This window comes from Eubalaena glacialis, chromosome 7, assembly GCF_028564815.1.
Source record: "Eubalaena glacialis isolate mEubGla1 chromosome 7, mEubGla1.1.hap2.+ XY, whole genome shotgun sequence".
NCBI lineage: Eukaryota > Metazoa > Chordata > Mammalia > Artiodactyla > Balaenidae > Eubalaena > Eubalaena glacialis.
Window position 1 is genome coordinate 10,061,556 of NC_083722.1, and position 16,373 is coordinate 10,077,928.

Sequence of the window (16,373 nt, forward strand, 5' to 3'; positions counted from 1 at the left end):
ATCATTAGTTGACTTTAATCTGACTAGATACTAAGAGCAAATAAATTCCCTCAGTCTAACACTGCTGTCTTTCTCTGTCTTATAAAGAATCAGAGAAGTAAGATTTTAAAGCCTAAACATCTTAACACCGCCTTCTAAAGACTTCATTGCAGCAGAGTTGATTGGACCATGAGAGGAAAAACAAGCAGTGAAAGAGGCAAACCTATTTCCATTAACTTGACAGCACAAAACCCTTTGAACAAGGGCCCTATTATCTTTTGGGTAACAGGTGGTAGCTGGGCTATTAAGCTGTTCTGGGCAGGATTTCAGATTTCCTTCTTCAGTGCTTTGGGCGATACCCTTCTATCATAAAGCGATCAGTAATAATTAGGTGTCTGGAATGAAATACAGTACAGCATTATGCTTCCTACATCTGGAAGAGAAAGTCACTTAACTAGCTCTAAATCAATGAATTTTCTTTTTTATTCCTGACCAGAGTGTTAGAGGTAGCAGAGAACATGATGGAAATGTGAATTGTAGCTTGGTACACAATCACAAAAAAATTAGATGTTAGGACACACTTGCCTGCAAGTAAAAGAAGCAAACCCCAAAGCATCAAACCTTTATTTCTAACATAAATACTTTCATTACATTGCATTCTCTATCACTGTAGGGCCACCTGTTCCACATTTAATGAAATAAAGTCCCTTGTAATAGGTGATATACAGGTGAAAAGACAAAGTGAAGGTTGTAAACAGGGCTTAACCTACATTACTTTTCAGATCTTAGTTTTATTAAATCATGTTCTACCATGTTCCCATAAGAGGGGACCAATAAATGGAGAAGGAATTATTTCTACCGTGTCTTGTAACTCTCCGAAGAGAAAACTTGATAGTTATTCTGTTAGAATTTGGTCTGAAGTTTTCCTGTGCAGATTGGGGTAGAGAGAGAGAAGATGGAATCTGCGAATTGTAACATAAACTTTCCTCAGTGCCCTCCCAAGAGTGTTGAGCCTGATCCTTGCAAAACTAATTCCCCTAAGTTGCTTCTTACATGCCACTTCAAGGATGGACTCCAAGAACAGTTCAACCTATTTTCAAAAATCAGAATACTTACTTCTGCAAAATTACTCACCTCGAAAACTTTCTGCCAGCTTTCTCCCCCTCAAACTTCAGGTCCCTCTTCTGCTGTCCAGATACTTGCAGGCATTAAGAGCAATCATTCTGTGCTTATATCTGAACTATTTAAAGAAATGACCGGGAAAGAACTTGTGGCTTTTATTGCCTTACGATCACCCTTTCTTTCATTAGCAAGAGTTGTCTGCTGGCCAACTGTATAATTTCATTCTATGGTGGCTGAGTTTTTTACTCCCCTTCAGAGGCTAATACATCAGTGAAAAGAGAAGCAGAATTAGTAAGAAGGTCCTTTGAATGTTTTTGCTTTGGAAAATAAAACATACATTGAGAAAATGCATTAAACATCAATGTACAGTTTAACAGATGGTTATAAAGTGCATATAACTGCTGCCACATCAAAAAGAAAAGAAAAAGAAAAGATCGACAGCATCTGGGAGCCCCTGAATGTGCCTCTGTGATTGCAATTTCCCTCTCCACCAAAGGTGGCCGCTGTCTTGATTTTTTATTGTCATCATATCCTTTTCTTTGTAGTTTTAAAGTTTAGAGATATGCCTCTCTAAACCATATATATAGTTTTGCCAGTTTTGAACTTTATATGAATGGAATCACAGTGTGTGTGTTCTTTTGTCTTGCTCTTTTCACTCAACATTACTTGTAAGATTCATTCATTTTTTATTTTGAGAATTTTCAAACATGAGAGAATTGTATAATGATATCATTGCACAGTTTAATTGTATAGTTATATAGCCATCACCTAACAGTTACTAAGATGTGGCCATATTCATTGCTTTTTTTTTTTTCCTGAAGTGTTTTGAAGTAAATGACAGACATCTCTAATCATTCATCTCTAAAAACTCAGGAAAATGTCCTCTATAACCCCAATTCCATTATCATAGGTAGCAAAACTAATAGTAATTCCCTAAAATATCGTCTAATACCCAGTCCATATTCATATTTTCCCAACTGACCCCCAAACGCTTTGATAGCTAGTTTGTTCAAACCAGGATCCAATCAAGATCCATGAAGAAGATGCTTTTAACAGCACAACTTACAGCTTAAAATGAGTCTGTGATTCTTTTCCTCATACACTTCATCAGTGGATAAGGCTCCTATGGGACCTGACTGCAGGCACTTCTCCCACAGTAAGAGGGAAATAAATCGCCTTGTCTATGCTAATGACATGTCCAACTCTCATGCTCTCTGACTCCAGGGGAAATTATACTGTCTGCATTACTGTCAGAAAGAAGTACCTAATACCAATTATGTCAAAACCCAGATTGTTGTTTTGGACAGATACTCTGTAGTATTGAGCTGATCAAGGTTAAATCTAGTCTTTACTTATCTGGAGAATGGATGGGGGACTGCCCATCTGGGGAGGTCACTGGAATGCAGATGTCTACCAACTGAAGTCTCTACCAGGACCACAGGAGGACTGGTAGATGGATGGCTGGTCACTTTGCTCCATTAGGATCTTTCAGTCATGCCTTGCTCATTTAATATTGCAGGACTTTAGGTTTTCTGTTGTGTTTGATTCAAACATTGACCAGAAAGCTCTTTATGAAAGATCTTGGCCCCTCTTTGTCCCTGCTGAGTTAGAAAAGCTGACCTCCCTGGTTCCTTTTTACAACAGAACAACCACATTTGCTTCCTGCAACCTGGAATTTAGATCATTGTTTCGCAGAAGATTTTCCTCAGAATGAAAGACCCATGGTACTCCATGAAAGGGTCATACTGTCAAATAAATTTGGGAGAAACACTGGGTTAAACTAGGTTAAACTGGTTTCTTTAGGTCCTCTCCTGCTAATGAACACTGTGATTCTCCAGTGGTACATGGCATTTCCCAAAATGATTGTCCTCAGACCCTTTGCTCAGAGCATCTCTGGGGGTTACTATTCTGCAGAACAGACTGTGGAAAGTGCTGATCTAGATGACTTGGATGTAATCACAAACAACAGTAAATAAACAATCTCATCTCCTACCTCATGGGCCGGGAAGAGTTTATGTAAGCTAGCTACTCAGCGTTGCACAAGTACATTGGGTAGGTTACCATGTTAGAGATGAGGAACCTTATTCATGCACCCCATCCACTTGGACCATCGCTGGAGTTCACATTGTAACAATGTGAGTCAGGATCTATGCTTATTATGTGATGAGGACACTTACACCTTAGATTCAATCTTTTAGATGAAATTTCCACATGGTTTAGATTTTTAGAGGGGAAAGAGTTCTAAACTGGTCAGTCTCTCTGGTTTTTTAAAAAAATTTTATTGAAGTATAGTGGATTTCAATGTTGTGTTAATTTCTGCTGTACAGCAAAGTGATTCTGTTTTATATATATATATATATTCTTTTATATATTCTTTTCCATTATGGTTATCACAGGATATTGAATATAGTTCTCTGTGCTATACAGTTGGACCTTGTTCAGTCTTTCTGATTTTGAGGATCACTTGGCCTTAATTGCCAAATATATTAAAAGCGATTTTTCATTTTGAATTAGTAATTCAATAAGCTTTCTTTGGATAATCAAGTAATCAAAAACCTTCTTGCCTAGTGATTCTACATTTAGCAAAATGTTTAGATATTCATAGGACCCCTCAACATCATCTGAGTTGGTAAAAGTCAGTGCTCGTACAAATTCCTTCTAGATTAACAGGACTCCTTCTTGAATGTGTTTATCATACCATTCTGTCTGAAACTAGACATTTAAAATTGCATTCTTTTCTACTTCTTTCTTCAACACAGCATTTAGATTGACAACCTTGTTGCTTTTCTCCTTAATTTCCTTATGAAATAGAAGATCAACTGGCATTTGTCATCTGATCTTTTGAAATGGAAGACCTCTGGATTTATCCCTTCCTCCAAATCCTTGCTCTCCTTTCCCCTCTTTTATATATTGTATGTATACATTTAATTTTGAAAGAGAGTCTCTTCATCTTAAGGAAAATGGATGCATTTTCTCTGGAGATAGTGTAAATGTGGGTTGGTTGTTTCATGTTGGGTCCTTCTAGGATGTAGTTGCATCATGTTAATAATTGTCCTTATTTATGATGTCAGCTGGGAAGTAGAGGTAGGTTCCAGGTTCTGGAGGCTCATTCCATTTGTTACTTGTAGATCTCTAGCATAAATTCACTTTCACTGGAGTTGTCAAATTTTAAAGGGATAAAAGCTACAGATTTTACTTGCAAGTTGACTATTCTAACCACTGAAAGCATAAGACTCTGCAGTAAGCTACTGCAGATTTCATCATTTCTCAATTGTTTTCCCCCCTTCAAACTTCTATCCCATACAGAATGTAATTTAAAGGCAGTTGAGCAGAGAATTCAACAGAGATAGATTATCCTAGAGAAAAATATGAACAACTCCCTGCTCTGGTACTCTGAGAACCAGATGACTGAAAAGCATCAATATTGCTTTTTTCCCCCATTTCCTCATTTTATGAAATATGAGAGTTTCTTTCTTCCATCAGTACGGGGAGCACAGCGAAAATACCCTGCCCAGAAAGTCTAGTGATATATTTTAGAAAAATTCTTTTACCTGTTCACATGGGTGCCTGAACAGGCATATTCACAGTAGCAATATTTGTAGGCCAAAAATGTGAAGCAACTTAAATTTTCTTCAGCTGCAGATGGTGAAATAAGTTCTGGCACTTACATCCCATGTAATGGTATGTGGTACTCAAAACGAATGAGGTGCTTCTGTATGTACTGATGGGAAGATCTCTAAAACATATTTATAAATGAGAGGAGAAAAAAGAGTTGTAGAACAATATGAGCAGAATGATCCCATTTGTGGTTTTAAAAAGTGTATTTATATTGTGTGGGAAAGAGGGAGAGAGAGAGAGAGGGAGGAAAGAAAAGAGAGAATGAAAATATCAAAGAAAGACAGTAGTGAGATTTGATGAGTTGGGTCTATGGAAGGAGGGACAATGAAAAAGGAGTTTGTTTTCTGTTTCTTGAATTATTTACAGTGAAAATGTTTCATGTATTTTTATAAATAAAAAAATAAAAGAACACGTGTATGTGAGCACATGGAAAAAATAAAAAGAGAATGTCCTAGTTATTTTTAACAAAATCATCCATCGCAGGCATTCACTAAGCAGACCAAGCCCATCCAAGATGCCTGTTTTAAATTCATTGATGTTAAAGAAGCATAGGATTCCTTGGCTTAGCACATACCCATGTGGATAGGGAGACTGAAAAAAAGTAATTGGGGGAGGTGATGGGGAACTGGCTTTTAGTAAATATGGCATATACTGCAGTGGTGGCTCAAAAGAGGTTTACAATAGTGATTAGAACTGCTGTCACTCCATTACCAGAGTTAGTCTCTGTGCTTTGGTGGAATTTACTGCTGAGAATCGGTCCTTCGCCAGACCTGGTTAATAAAGCGCTTGCTCAAATGTAAACAGACTTCAGAGCAATAGAATGGAACATAAAGCTGTGAAAACCAAAACCCTCATTAGTTTTTCCCTTTGTTTACAAACCAGTGCAAGAATAGGTGTGTTTTAAAATGTAGGCTTTATTATTATTCAGGTATGGTGAAGCCCACAGATCGAGAGACAATTGCCATTGAAAAGAGAGTCTATTATATTCACAGATCCCGAAGAGAAAGGGTCATGCCAGGCCATGGAGGGCCACGTGGAGAAGCACCAGGGTTGTTCAGGAAGCAGAAAAGGAGGAGAACATGGGCAAGAGCCTTTATTGTGGTCTCCACAGGAAGGAATGGGCAGGACAGGGTTAACAGGTGTGCCTGGCTAGTGTGAATCATTTTAGTGGCTCTGGGGCATAAGGACTGTCTCTAGTTGTCTGGTACCTGGCCCTGGGGTGAGGAGGGCAGGAGAACCTTGGCCTGTAGTGCAAGAACTCCATAAAGGAGATGATTGAGGATAGGGGCTCTGGAGTGGTTGGTTTGCATATGAAAGGCAGGCTCATAGACAAGTCACTTACTATCTGTAGGAATCTGTTAGCCCTGGGAGGGGCTGTCTGTCTCTAGGATCAGCATGGCTCCAAGATGTCAACATATCAGAAGTACGAAAAATAAAAAGGCACGGTCAATAGATGGTGATAAAATGCAAGCATACCTATGCCAGCAGCCGCATAGCACAGGGAGATTAGCTCGGTGCTTTGTGACCACCTAGAGGGATGGGATAGGGAGGGTGGGAGGGAGGCACAAGAGGGAGGAAATATGGGGATGTATGTATATGTATAGCTGATTCACTTTGTTATAAAGCAGAAACACACCATTGTAAAGCAATTACAGTCCAATAAAGATGTTAAAAAAATAAAAAAGGCCTTTCAAGGTTTTCTGCATGGTTTTTATATGAATATTTTGTTTAATGACAAGCTTCGAGAGCCTTCCTTGGACATACCAACCTTTTAATATAATTTTGGGGGGCCATTTGGGGCCATTTTTGGTACAGTAATTGAGAAGTACTTCTCGCACTCATTTCAGGCGAGAAAGAGGGGTATGTGAAGCTTTTTAAAATGTGTTTGGACCTACTCAACTAATTCTTTTTTGTCTTTGTTTGTCTCTAAAAGCCAGTCAGTCATTTTTTCCCCTTTTCCTCTTCAGGCTGTCTCATATGCTGGCGTAGAATTTTAGACCGGGTGTCCCTGCAGTAGCCTTGGCACATTTGCTGGTTTATGCAATTTGCTTTTGATGTTTCAGTCACCACATCTCAAAAGCCTATTACAGTGTTCTACACCTACTACCGCCTGGAGATTTGGTTCTTTTCTAAAGATCCAAGGAGTTGCATTGTTGTGTTCTGAGCTGTATTTTCATTTTGGGGGGAAACCAGCTTCCTGCTTTTTCTATTTTGTTTCCATTCTGTTAGAGGTTAAAATAATTGTTTTTAGAAAGTTACTTTTATATGCTATATATCTAATCTTTGTATTTTACTGTTGTCCTCTTGCTGACTGTGGCCTAAAGTTTAATTTAATCGTCTGCTTAGATTTACTGTTTTTGTTTTTAACTCATGTTTTTGCCCTGGTGGTCACTATTTTTTTTTTTTTCATAACAGCTTGATTGAGGTACAATTTACACAACATAAAATTAACTCTTTGGATGAGTACAGCTCAATGATTTTAGTAAAATTGAAGAGTTGTGCAACCATCACTACATTCCAGTTTCATAACCAAAAAGTTTACACCAGCTCATTCCCATGTGTGGTCACTCAGATTTTATATTGCCCTGTGCTTTAATAACTGAATAATATTGGAGTGATCCTTATATAGTAGATTTTCTTATTTTAAGTTAAGTCCTTACTGACTTTATTTTTTTATATAAAAATGTTACCTACTTGTGTGCTTTTTGCCACAAGTTTAACAAAGCTTTTCAGTTTTATTTTCCTTTTAAGAGATAAATGATGTTGTTCTGTTAACTTCCATTTCCCATCTCCCAGAGACCAACATTCCCCAGTTAATCAGCTCCCTGTCACACCGCGGTACTCACTTACCTGATTTATTCCTCCTATCCTTTGGACAGATGCAGTACACGTTATACCTTCTCTTCCCCGATGCATTGCTCCTCATCTTCTGACTTCCTTAACTTTTCATAATCTCTTCTCTTCTTTTTTTGTCTTTGTTTTACCCAAAGCCAAAATTGTTGGAGAGGGAGGATTGGACCTAGCCTTGGTTGGTGAAAAGGAAACCGTTATATTTTCTTTCTCCCCACATGGAATCCTCTTCCCCTGGGGTTTATGGCCTAGTAGTAGACCAGGTCAGGTGATTTGAGTTGTCCTCCTGCACCGAGAGCCCATTTTATTTCACTCCCTGGGGCAGTGGGTGAGCTTGTCTTTGACCCCAGTTAAACTTAGCTCTAACTTTGGAGAAACTGCTGAAAATAAGATTAGCAGAGAGGCATCGTGTATACCTTGTTAAGAGAGATAGTGAAGAGTGCCTTAGAAAGAAGAATCTCCTGAACCAAAGTGTAATTATGTTATTTTACTGTGATGCTCAGCCCCAAATAAACTAGTAGTAAAATTGCCTTCTATTTTTAAAAACTTATTCCCTTGAAGTATAGTTGATTTACAATGTGTTAATCTCTGCTGTACAGCAAAGTGATTCAGTTATACATATATATATTCTTTTTCATATTCTTCTCCATTATGGTTTATCACGGGATATTGAATATAGTATCCTGTGCAGTAGGACCTTGTTTATTCTTGCCTTCCATTTTTAAAGCGGTATACATTAGATTATATTTAGAGCCTATATACATAATAACAATCTCCATAATAAAGTGGTATTGTGGAGGCAAAAAAAAAACCCACAGGCTTTAAAATCTCTTTCTGCTCTTCTACTTACTGCTCTGTGACTCTGAGCAAGTTAATTTTGCTGGGCCTCAGGTGCCACATCTGTATAATGGGAATAATAACACTTCACAGGACTGTGGTGAAGATTAAATTCAATGACATGATATCCACCCTTCTCACAATGATCTGTGTATCCTCTCTGGGCACAGGGTTCTGCACTAGGAAATGGACAAGCCAAAGCATAAATAAGCCATCTCTTCCCAGAATGTCAGTTAAAGGTGGAAATTGGTGTGCATGTGGGAGAGGATGGAGGGGGGGTACTTTCTTATTTAAATAAGAGCGGATATATTATGTGAGCTCCACCTTCGTTCTTAAGGAAAAACTCAGTACATTAAAGAAATGGCATGCTTGGGACAGGTAACTTCAGTCATACCCTTGGAGCCCCTGGCATTACTCCTTTGCCATTAGGAGTGTTCACATGGAATAGTCTAAGAAGCACTGGCATGTATAGGACAGCCTCATTATCCCTGTTTCATGACGTATCCCACTACATTTCCCGAGCACGTACCTGATATCTCCTCCTGGGTGCTGATGACATTGAGCTCACCATCCTCCCTCCATGCCTGATTCTCCTTCTGTGTCCCCTGCCTTAGTAATTGACACCACTGTCCATTTAGTTACTCAAGTCAAGAACCAAGGAGTCCTTCTTGACCCCTCTCTCCCCTGCACACCCCATGTCCAATCCTTACCTTCAGGTCGTGGCAACATTGCCACCTTCACATGTCTTGAGTGTATCCCTTGTCTCTGTGTCCATCTTCAGCATCTTAGGGTAGCTGCCATCATCTTCTGCCCAGACTTCTGTAATCACCTGGTAACTGGCCTCCCTCCAATCCATCCTCCACGCTAAAATGGGCGTTGGTCTTTCAAATACTTAAATCTGATCACTTCTTCCCATTTCCCTTAGAATAACATGGTCAATAAGGCCTTTGCGTGACCCAGGCCCCCTGCCCCTTTGGCCGCATCTGAAACCATCATTCTACACCTGGTGCTGGTGGTACAGTCACACCAGCTTGCTTTCTGCTTGTCCACGGCATCCTGATTCCTCCGTCAGGAGCCGTTGCCAAGCTTGCTGTATCTGGAGTGTTTCCGTCAGCTCCTACCCAACTGCCCTGGGCTAAGATAAGGTATATTTATCTTTCAAACTCAGCTCTGGGGTTTCTTCCTCAGAAAAGCCTTTTCTAACTCCCCAGTGGAGGAGGTTATTTATCATACGCTCTGATGGAACCATGTCTTCTTCTTTTTTTTTTTTTTTTAATTATTTTCTTTATTTTATTTTTGGCTGCGTTAGGTCTTCGTTGCTGCACACGGGCTTTCTCTAGTTGCGGTGAGTGGAGGCTACTCTTCCTTGCGGTGCGCGGGCTTCTCACTGCGGTGGCTTCTCTTTGTTGCGGAGCACGCGCTCTGGGCATGCAGGCTTCAGTAGTTGTGGCGCACGGGCTCAGTAGTTGTGGCTTGTGGGCTGTAGAGCGCAGGCTCAGTAGTTGTGGCGCACAGGCTTAGTTGCTCCGTGGCATGTGGGATCTTCCCGGACCAGGGCTCGAACCCGTGTCCCCTGCATTGGCAGGCGGATTCTTAACCACTGCGCCACCAGGGAAGCCCCAAGGAACTATGTCTTCTTTTATGAGGCCCATCTCAATTTGCAGTCACACATTAGGCGATATCAGTCATGTGTGATGACTGAATCACACATTAGTCTGTAGTCCCTGTGAGGGAGGGGCTGTCCCTTTGGTCACCATCATCTCCAGCCCCTGACAGAGTAGCTTTGCCCTCCAGGCAGCTGGTCCTCAGTTGCTGAATGAGTGCGGAGAGACAGCTGAGGTCCGGATGCCTAAGTGGTTGTCCTGACAGTGTCTATGTTCTGCTGCTACTTGAGACCTCGGACCTCTGCGTCTAGGGCTCTGTCCGGCTCGCTGCAGATCCTTCCCTTAGTGCCGTGGGTCAGGCTCATCCACTTTACTCCACGGTTTTGAAAAGCCCCTGGGAAACCTCATTTTGTTGAAGAGAACTCTGTTCATTTACATGGTTCAGTACAGGATGGCAAAGCACCTGTTTATTCACCCAAAAGATCGCTAACAAACTTTTTACTTAAAAACCCCCGCTTCATCTTGCCTGTTCAGTCTTTCCCACTGTGCTGCTGAGCAAATCTTTTTTCAAATCAGGCAGAACCTTCTAACCGAACTGCACGCACCTCTCTTCCCCTTCCCCGGGCATCCCTCTTCTGCACGAGAACCCCGTCTGCCCTCTTCCCACCATATCTTGCTCTTTGGGTTGGGACATAAAACTCCTTCACCTCCCAAAACGAATACCGCTCCACTGATTCTCCCACTCGCCTCTAACCCTTGCCCTTCCGTACAACCTTCCTGCCTTCACGTCTGTGGGTAAATCGTGGTGGCTGGGGTGGAGGCATCAGTGTCTTCCCAGACTGGCAAAGTGACTTGATTAAGATCACACAGCTAGTGGGTAACATAGTTGCAATCACAATTCTTGTTTCCTTGCCTTCTTTCTAGTTCTTACTCATATTCTTTGCATTAACTTCTATTGAGAGGTGTGTGTGTGTGTGTGTGTGTGTGTGTGTGTGTGTGTGTGTAATCTACATCTAAATTTGTCTGCATAAAATTGTTTCCTTATTTTATAACTGGTATTTTTCCCCCCTGAATAATTGTGTATCCAAAGGATATAAAGAATCTCAAGTTGACAAAAGTGATTGCTGTCACCTCTGGCCTCCTCCATTCCGTGTTTACTGAAATGTCAGCTGCTGGAATAGCTTTCTTTCCTCTACAGGTTCTGCTGGTTTCGCCTTCCCTACCTGGGGCCACAGGGCTGCCCTTTCGTGCTGCCCTCACTTCCCCACTCTGGGGCTCTGTTTCCGCTTGACTTGCCCTCCATCATACCTACTGATCCGAGACGAAGCGCTCCCTCTTCCCCCTTGCAGCTCCCACCTGCCTGAACGGTTGGCTCAGGTGAATGGCTGGTCAAGTGGAAGTGTGTTTGGGAACTGAACAGTCCGTTCCTTGTTTGAAGCCAAGAGAGGAGAGCAGTGGGTGGGTGTCACACGGAGGTCTCCCACCGCCCCCCAGGCTCTCCTCGGGAACCTGGGTACCAATCCAGGGAGCTTTTTAGGAGATATTTTCAAATGACTTTTAAAATAGTTGGGAAGCAACAAAATCCTCAATGAGACGTGATCTGTATGAACTAGGTAATTAAAAAAGAAATCCCACCTATGAGGAAAGGCCACACTCAGGAAGATGCTGCGTGATGCAGAGGTTAAGCCGAGGGCAGAGGTAGTGTTTTCTGGCTTTGAATCCTGGATGCTCTTCTCAGTATGACTCTGACAGGTTGTTAAGCTGCTCTATGGTACAGTTTCCTCAACCATATATCGCGGTTAAATAAAATGAGATTAAAAACGCCTACCTCATAGGTAATTTGATTGTCTTGACAATTAAATGAAATAATTGGATTAAAATGCTGATCATAGTATCAAAACGTATTAACTGGTATCATTAGCTTACATTAGTAAAGTATAACTTACGGAAGCTTTCCCATATATTACATTTCAATACATCTTAAAATATGATGCTTTTTAGAAACGTCTTTGTTACCTACTCACCCCTGCTTCTCTGTGTTTTGCTCGCAGCCCTGGAAAGGAAAATATCGATGAGGCAAAGCAGAGAGGAGCTAATAAAACGAGGGGTCTTGAAGGAAATCTATGATAAAGGTAAGGGGACCACTCCAGTCTCCATGAGCCAGAAAAAAAGCCGTGCATGGAATCTGTGTGCATACTTCTTGGAGTTGGATTCAGTTTTCTGTATTACTTTATCAGAGTTTGAACCTTTAAAACTCCAGACACTTCTGGAGAGATCAGAGAATGTAGCAGACAGCACTGAAGTGATTGCTATTATAGAGGGAACGAAAGCTCCCTTTTTCTCGGCACTGGAATCCAACCATAGGATGCTGAGACAAACGATGTGGCCCGAGGAATGGTGTCAATACTGGTGGGGGCCTGTTGGTGTCTGAACACACACAGCTGGGGTGAATTGAATTGCTCAGGCTCTTTCAGGCACTAGGGCTTCCCAGGACCAATGTTAAAAATCCACAAGCGTCTAGAATTTCTCTAACAGATTTTTTGGGGCAGTCCATCTCCCAACAATAGGAGAAATCAAAGTGGAGAAAATTATATAATTTTATATAAATGTACACATATTTCAAATGATAATATTTCCAGTGATTACAAATGCGCTGTGAATGTGTCCAAAAGTGTTTGCTGGTGAACTTATCCTGTGTCTTTTGCCGATTGAACTACTGCCTTTAAATACGAAGGTATGCAGTGGTTTACCCAGTATATTAACTATTCTTCACCCCGCTCCCCTTCCTCTCACCATCCTTCATTTAAGGCTTTAAGAGAAATGATGAACTGTTATTCCAGTCTTGTTACGGTCATCAGTAATCATTGCCTGTTCCAGATCTTATTATTTGAGGCCAGTGTTATTTGTTGGGCCAGATAATTATTAAATCACGTGTTCCACTTTAAGATCCACCCTGATCATCAGAGTGATCCTGTAATTCTGGCAATGCAGTCAGTTTTCCATGTTTTTGTAGGTCTTCTACATGCCTAGTTTGTGTTCTGATACAGAAAGGCAGGTTGTGTTTCTAACTTGGGTGCTTCTGTCTGATTCCACTGTCTTCAGTGAGTTGGTCCTTTTTCCTCTGGTGGTACAGTTCACCCCATTCATTCCTGCCATGGAGCTTCCTGATGGCACTTTTGAAGTATGTTTTCTTAGCACACGTGGCCACCCTGAAACTCTGCAGGTAGGAGGTGGCACCGCTCTCACCCTAGTGGCAGGGGATGCAGCAGGTAGGGTGTGAAGCTGTACTATTTCAAACCTCCTTTGTTCATTAGCAGAGCTTCCTGGCCCCAAGGCATCCCTATGGCGAGTCACGTCATCCTTCTACTTCTGGGCGAGACATACCAAGATACAGTTTCTTTGGTTGATTAAGCTCTCCAGAGAAAAAAGAATGCATCATTTTGTCACTTTTCTCCAATGTCTTATTTCTGTACAGGCCCCCCAAACCCTCCCTTATATTGACCTTAAGTTTCCATGTTTCATCTCAAACTCCTGTCTCTATATTCCCTCCCCGGTGAAGACGGGAAGTGTCTGACCGCAGGTATGGTATTACACGGTCAGCATCCAAGGGTTTAAATAAAGATTACTGTCCTAGCTAAAGCCTGTTCAGATCCAGTTAAATGATCCCTCCCCCTCCCTCCTTTCTTCCTGTAAACTTTATGTCTCTCACAGGAAAATTTCAGGAATCCTTTAAAGGAGAGGATACATTTTATTATAGTATTTATTATTTCCATTATACCTAATAACTGAGTTGGGGTAAATATTGCCTGAATAACTTCCTGACTTAATCAAAGAAGCCATAGACTGTTAGAGCAAAAGCCCATTTTATAGAGGAAGAAACAGGGGACATTGAGGCTGGGGCCTGCCAGCCCCCATTAGGAGTTGTCCCAAGATTAGGAGCTGTGTCCTGTTTGTGGTCGTCTCACAGCATGCTCTCAGCAACCGGCTGCGGAGGAAAGGACCAGGCTAGCCACCACCTGTCACCACAACTTCTGGTTTTATTTTTGTCTTTGCACTTATCGCTGTCTGCTTTTTTCTGTTCTGTTGTTGGCTGGCTTTCCTCACTAGCACGTTAACTCCAGGAGACTTCATAAGGCTTGATGCCAGACCCCCTCAGAAAGTGGCTGAGATAGATTGGCTCAAAAAATGCTTATTGTTTGTATGATGGGAATGGGAGTAGAGGGAAACTAAAATTGCACATAGTAGATATAGAAGTTTGTATCTGCTGTGGGTTTTTCTGATAAAAGCATCCATTTTGTATCACTGTGGGTATTAATCACATTACCTTGTATTATGATACATCAGCTGTTCAGAACATGAGCCCTGTAATCATTGCTTGGATTCAATTCCAGTTCCACTACTGAGTAGCTGTGCAACTTTAGTAAAGTTGCATAACTTCTCTGTGCTTCTATTTCTGTATTTGAAAGTGTGGATAATATTGTAATGAGATAACATATCTGTATTAGTTTGCCAGGGCTACCATAACAAAATACCACAGACTGAGTGACTTAAACAACAGAAATGTATTTCCTCACAGTTTTGGAGGCTAGAAGTCCAAGATCCAGGTGCCAGCAGGATTGGTTTCTGGTGAGGCCTCCTCCTCGACTTGCAGATGGCTGCCATCTTGCTGTGCCCTCACCTAGCCTTCCCTCTGTGCATGCACACTCCTGGTGTCTCTTCCTCTTTTCATAAGAAAAGCAGTCCTGTTGGATCAGGGCCCACCCTTAGGACCTCATTTAACCTCATTACTTCTGTAAAGGCCCATCTCCAAATACAGTCACACTGGGGGTTTGGGCTTCACATATAAATTTGGGCAGGAGGGAGAGGGGGTGACACAATTCCATCCATAACAACATGTAGAGTAAAATATTGGCTATTATCCCATAAGTTCTCAAGAAATTGTTAACGCCCATTATTAGTAGTAGTATCATCATCATCCTTTATATTTTTTAAAACCCTTTATATGCTTTAGCCTAGTTCAGGCCCACGAGTTAGGAAGGGACATCATTGTTCCCTTTTATCTTAAGTGCAAGGATCTTCAACCCCCCTCACAATGGCCTTACCAATGTGGGTGGCCGAGAACCTAGCCCCTTGGTATCTGATTTAATTACCTTCTCACCCCTCCACCCTGTCTCCTCTTTAGTCTCTAAACACGTTGTTTTCCTGTCATTCATCCTTCCCCTTTCTACAGCATCATTCAACTTGCTGTGTCTGGGATTCTAGTGAGTAAAACAAATAAACTTTCATTGCCACATCCTGAGTGAACAGCAAGAGGCAAAGAGCCTTTCATCCTTTTCCAAGTTGTTTGTTTCAAAGATAAATTTCGTAGATTTTCAGCAGTCCTTCCACATTGCCTGGCTGGTCATTCCTCATTTTGCACCCATGAGTCTGGTCACCTGGCAGCAAAACAGTTTCCACCAGAGATGTACGGTCCCTAATTTGCAATTACTGCGTCAGCCCATCCACGAGGGCCGGCCCCTGTTCATGCTGCAGTTATACTGTTTTGTATATGATATTGCTAAGGTGGTGGGAAGCAGTTTATCTTTAGTAGGTGAGCTTTTCTCTTCCAACTCTTTATGTTATTGATTTTGCTTAATAATGCCGTACTCGTTTGTAGAAAGTATTAAGATAAACTGTAGGGATATGAGTTTGTAACTGGGCATGGCGGACTCAGAATGAATGAGGTTTTATTATTCTGACAGTTCTCCTAGAAATTCTTTATGTTTTTCTTAGCAGGTTAAAATCCCAAACTAGTCAATAAATTTAAATCAGGCAAAATGAGAGGTTGGATTGAAGAGGGGAAATTTTCTCAATATCTCTAGAAACTAGTTCAGGAATCCTTCATTTAATGGAATGTAGATGTAAAGAGCTTAAGTTACTGGATGGCTTGTATTTTTTTATTGGTTTCCATATACAATCACATGCATTTAAAGTTCAGAAGAGGACTTCCCTGGTGGCACAGTGGTTAAGAATCCTCCTGCCAATGCAGGGGACCACGGGTTTGAGCCCTGGTCGGGGAAGATCCCACATGCCGTGGAGCAACTAAGCCCATGCGCCGCAACTACTGAAGCCCGCACACCTAGAGCCCGTGCTCCGCAACAAGAGAAGCCACCGCAATGAGAAGCCCTTGCACCGCAATGAAGAGTAGCCCCCGCTCACTGCAACTAGAGAAAGCCCGGGCATAGCAACGAAGACCCAATGCAGCCAAAAATAAAATAAATAAATAAGTAAATCAATTTTTAGAAAAAAATAAAGTTCAGAAGAAAGTTTAGATAAAACTTTAAAGATCAGAGAAAATCGTTTGATTTCTGGATATATCAAGGC

The 16,373-nt window shown here is 41.4% G+C and overlaps 1 protein-coding gene across 6 annotated transcripts in view; it reads left to right on the forward strand.

Annotated features, from left to right (window-relative positions):
• The window catches only part of PHACTR1 (phosphatase and actin regulator 1), a 300,263-nt gene that overhangs the window by 183,468 nt on the left and 100,422 nt on the right, over positions 1–16,373 (forward strand). For all 6 annotated transcript variants that reach the window (XM_061195732.1, XM_061195729.1, XM_061195730.1 and 3 more), the window contains exon 3: positions 12,062–12,142. In XM_061195732.1, coding sequence (XP_061051715.1) covers positions 12,062–12,142 — 81 coding nt within the window. The remainder of the gene's footprint in view (positions 1–12,061; positions 12,143–16,373) is intronic.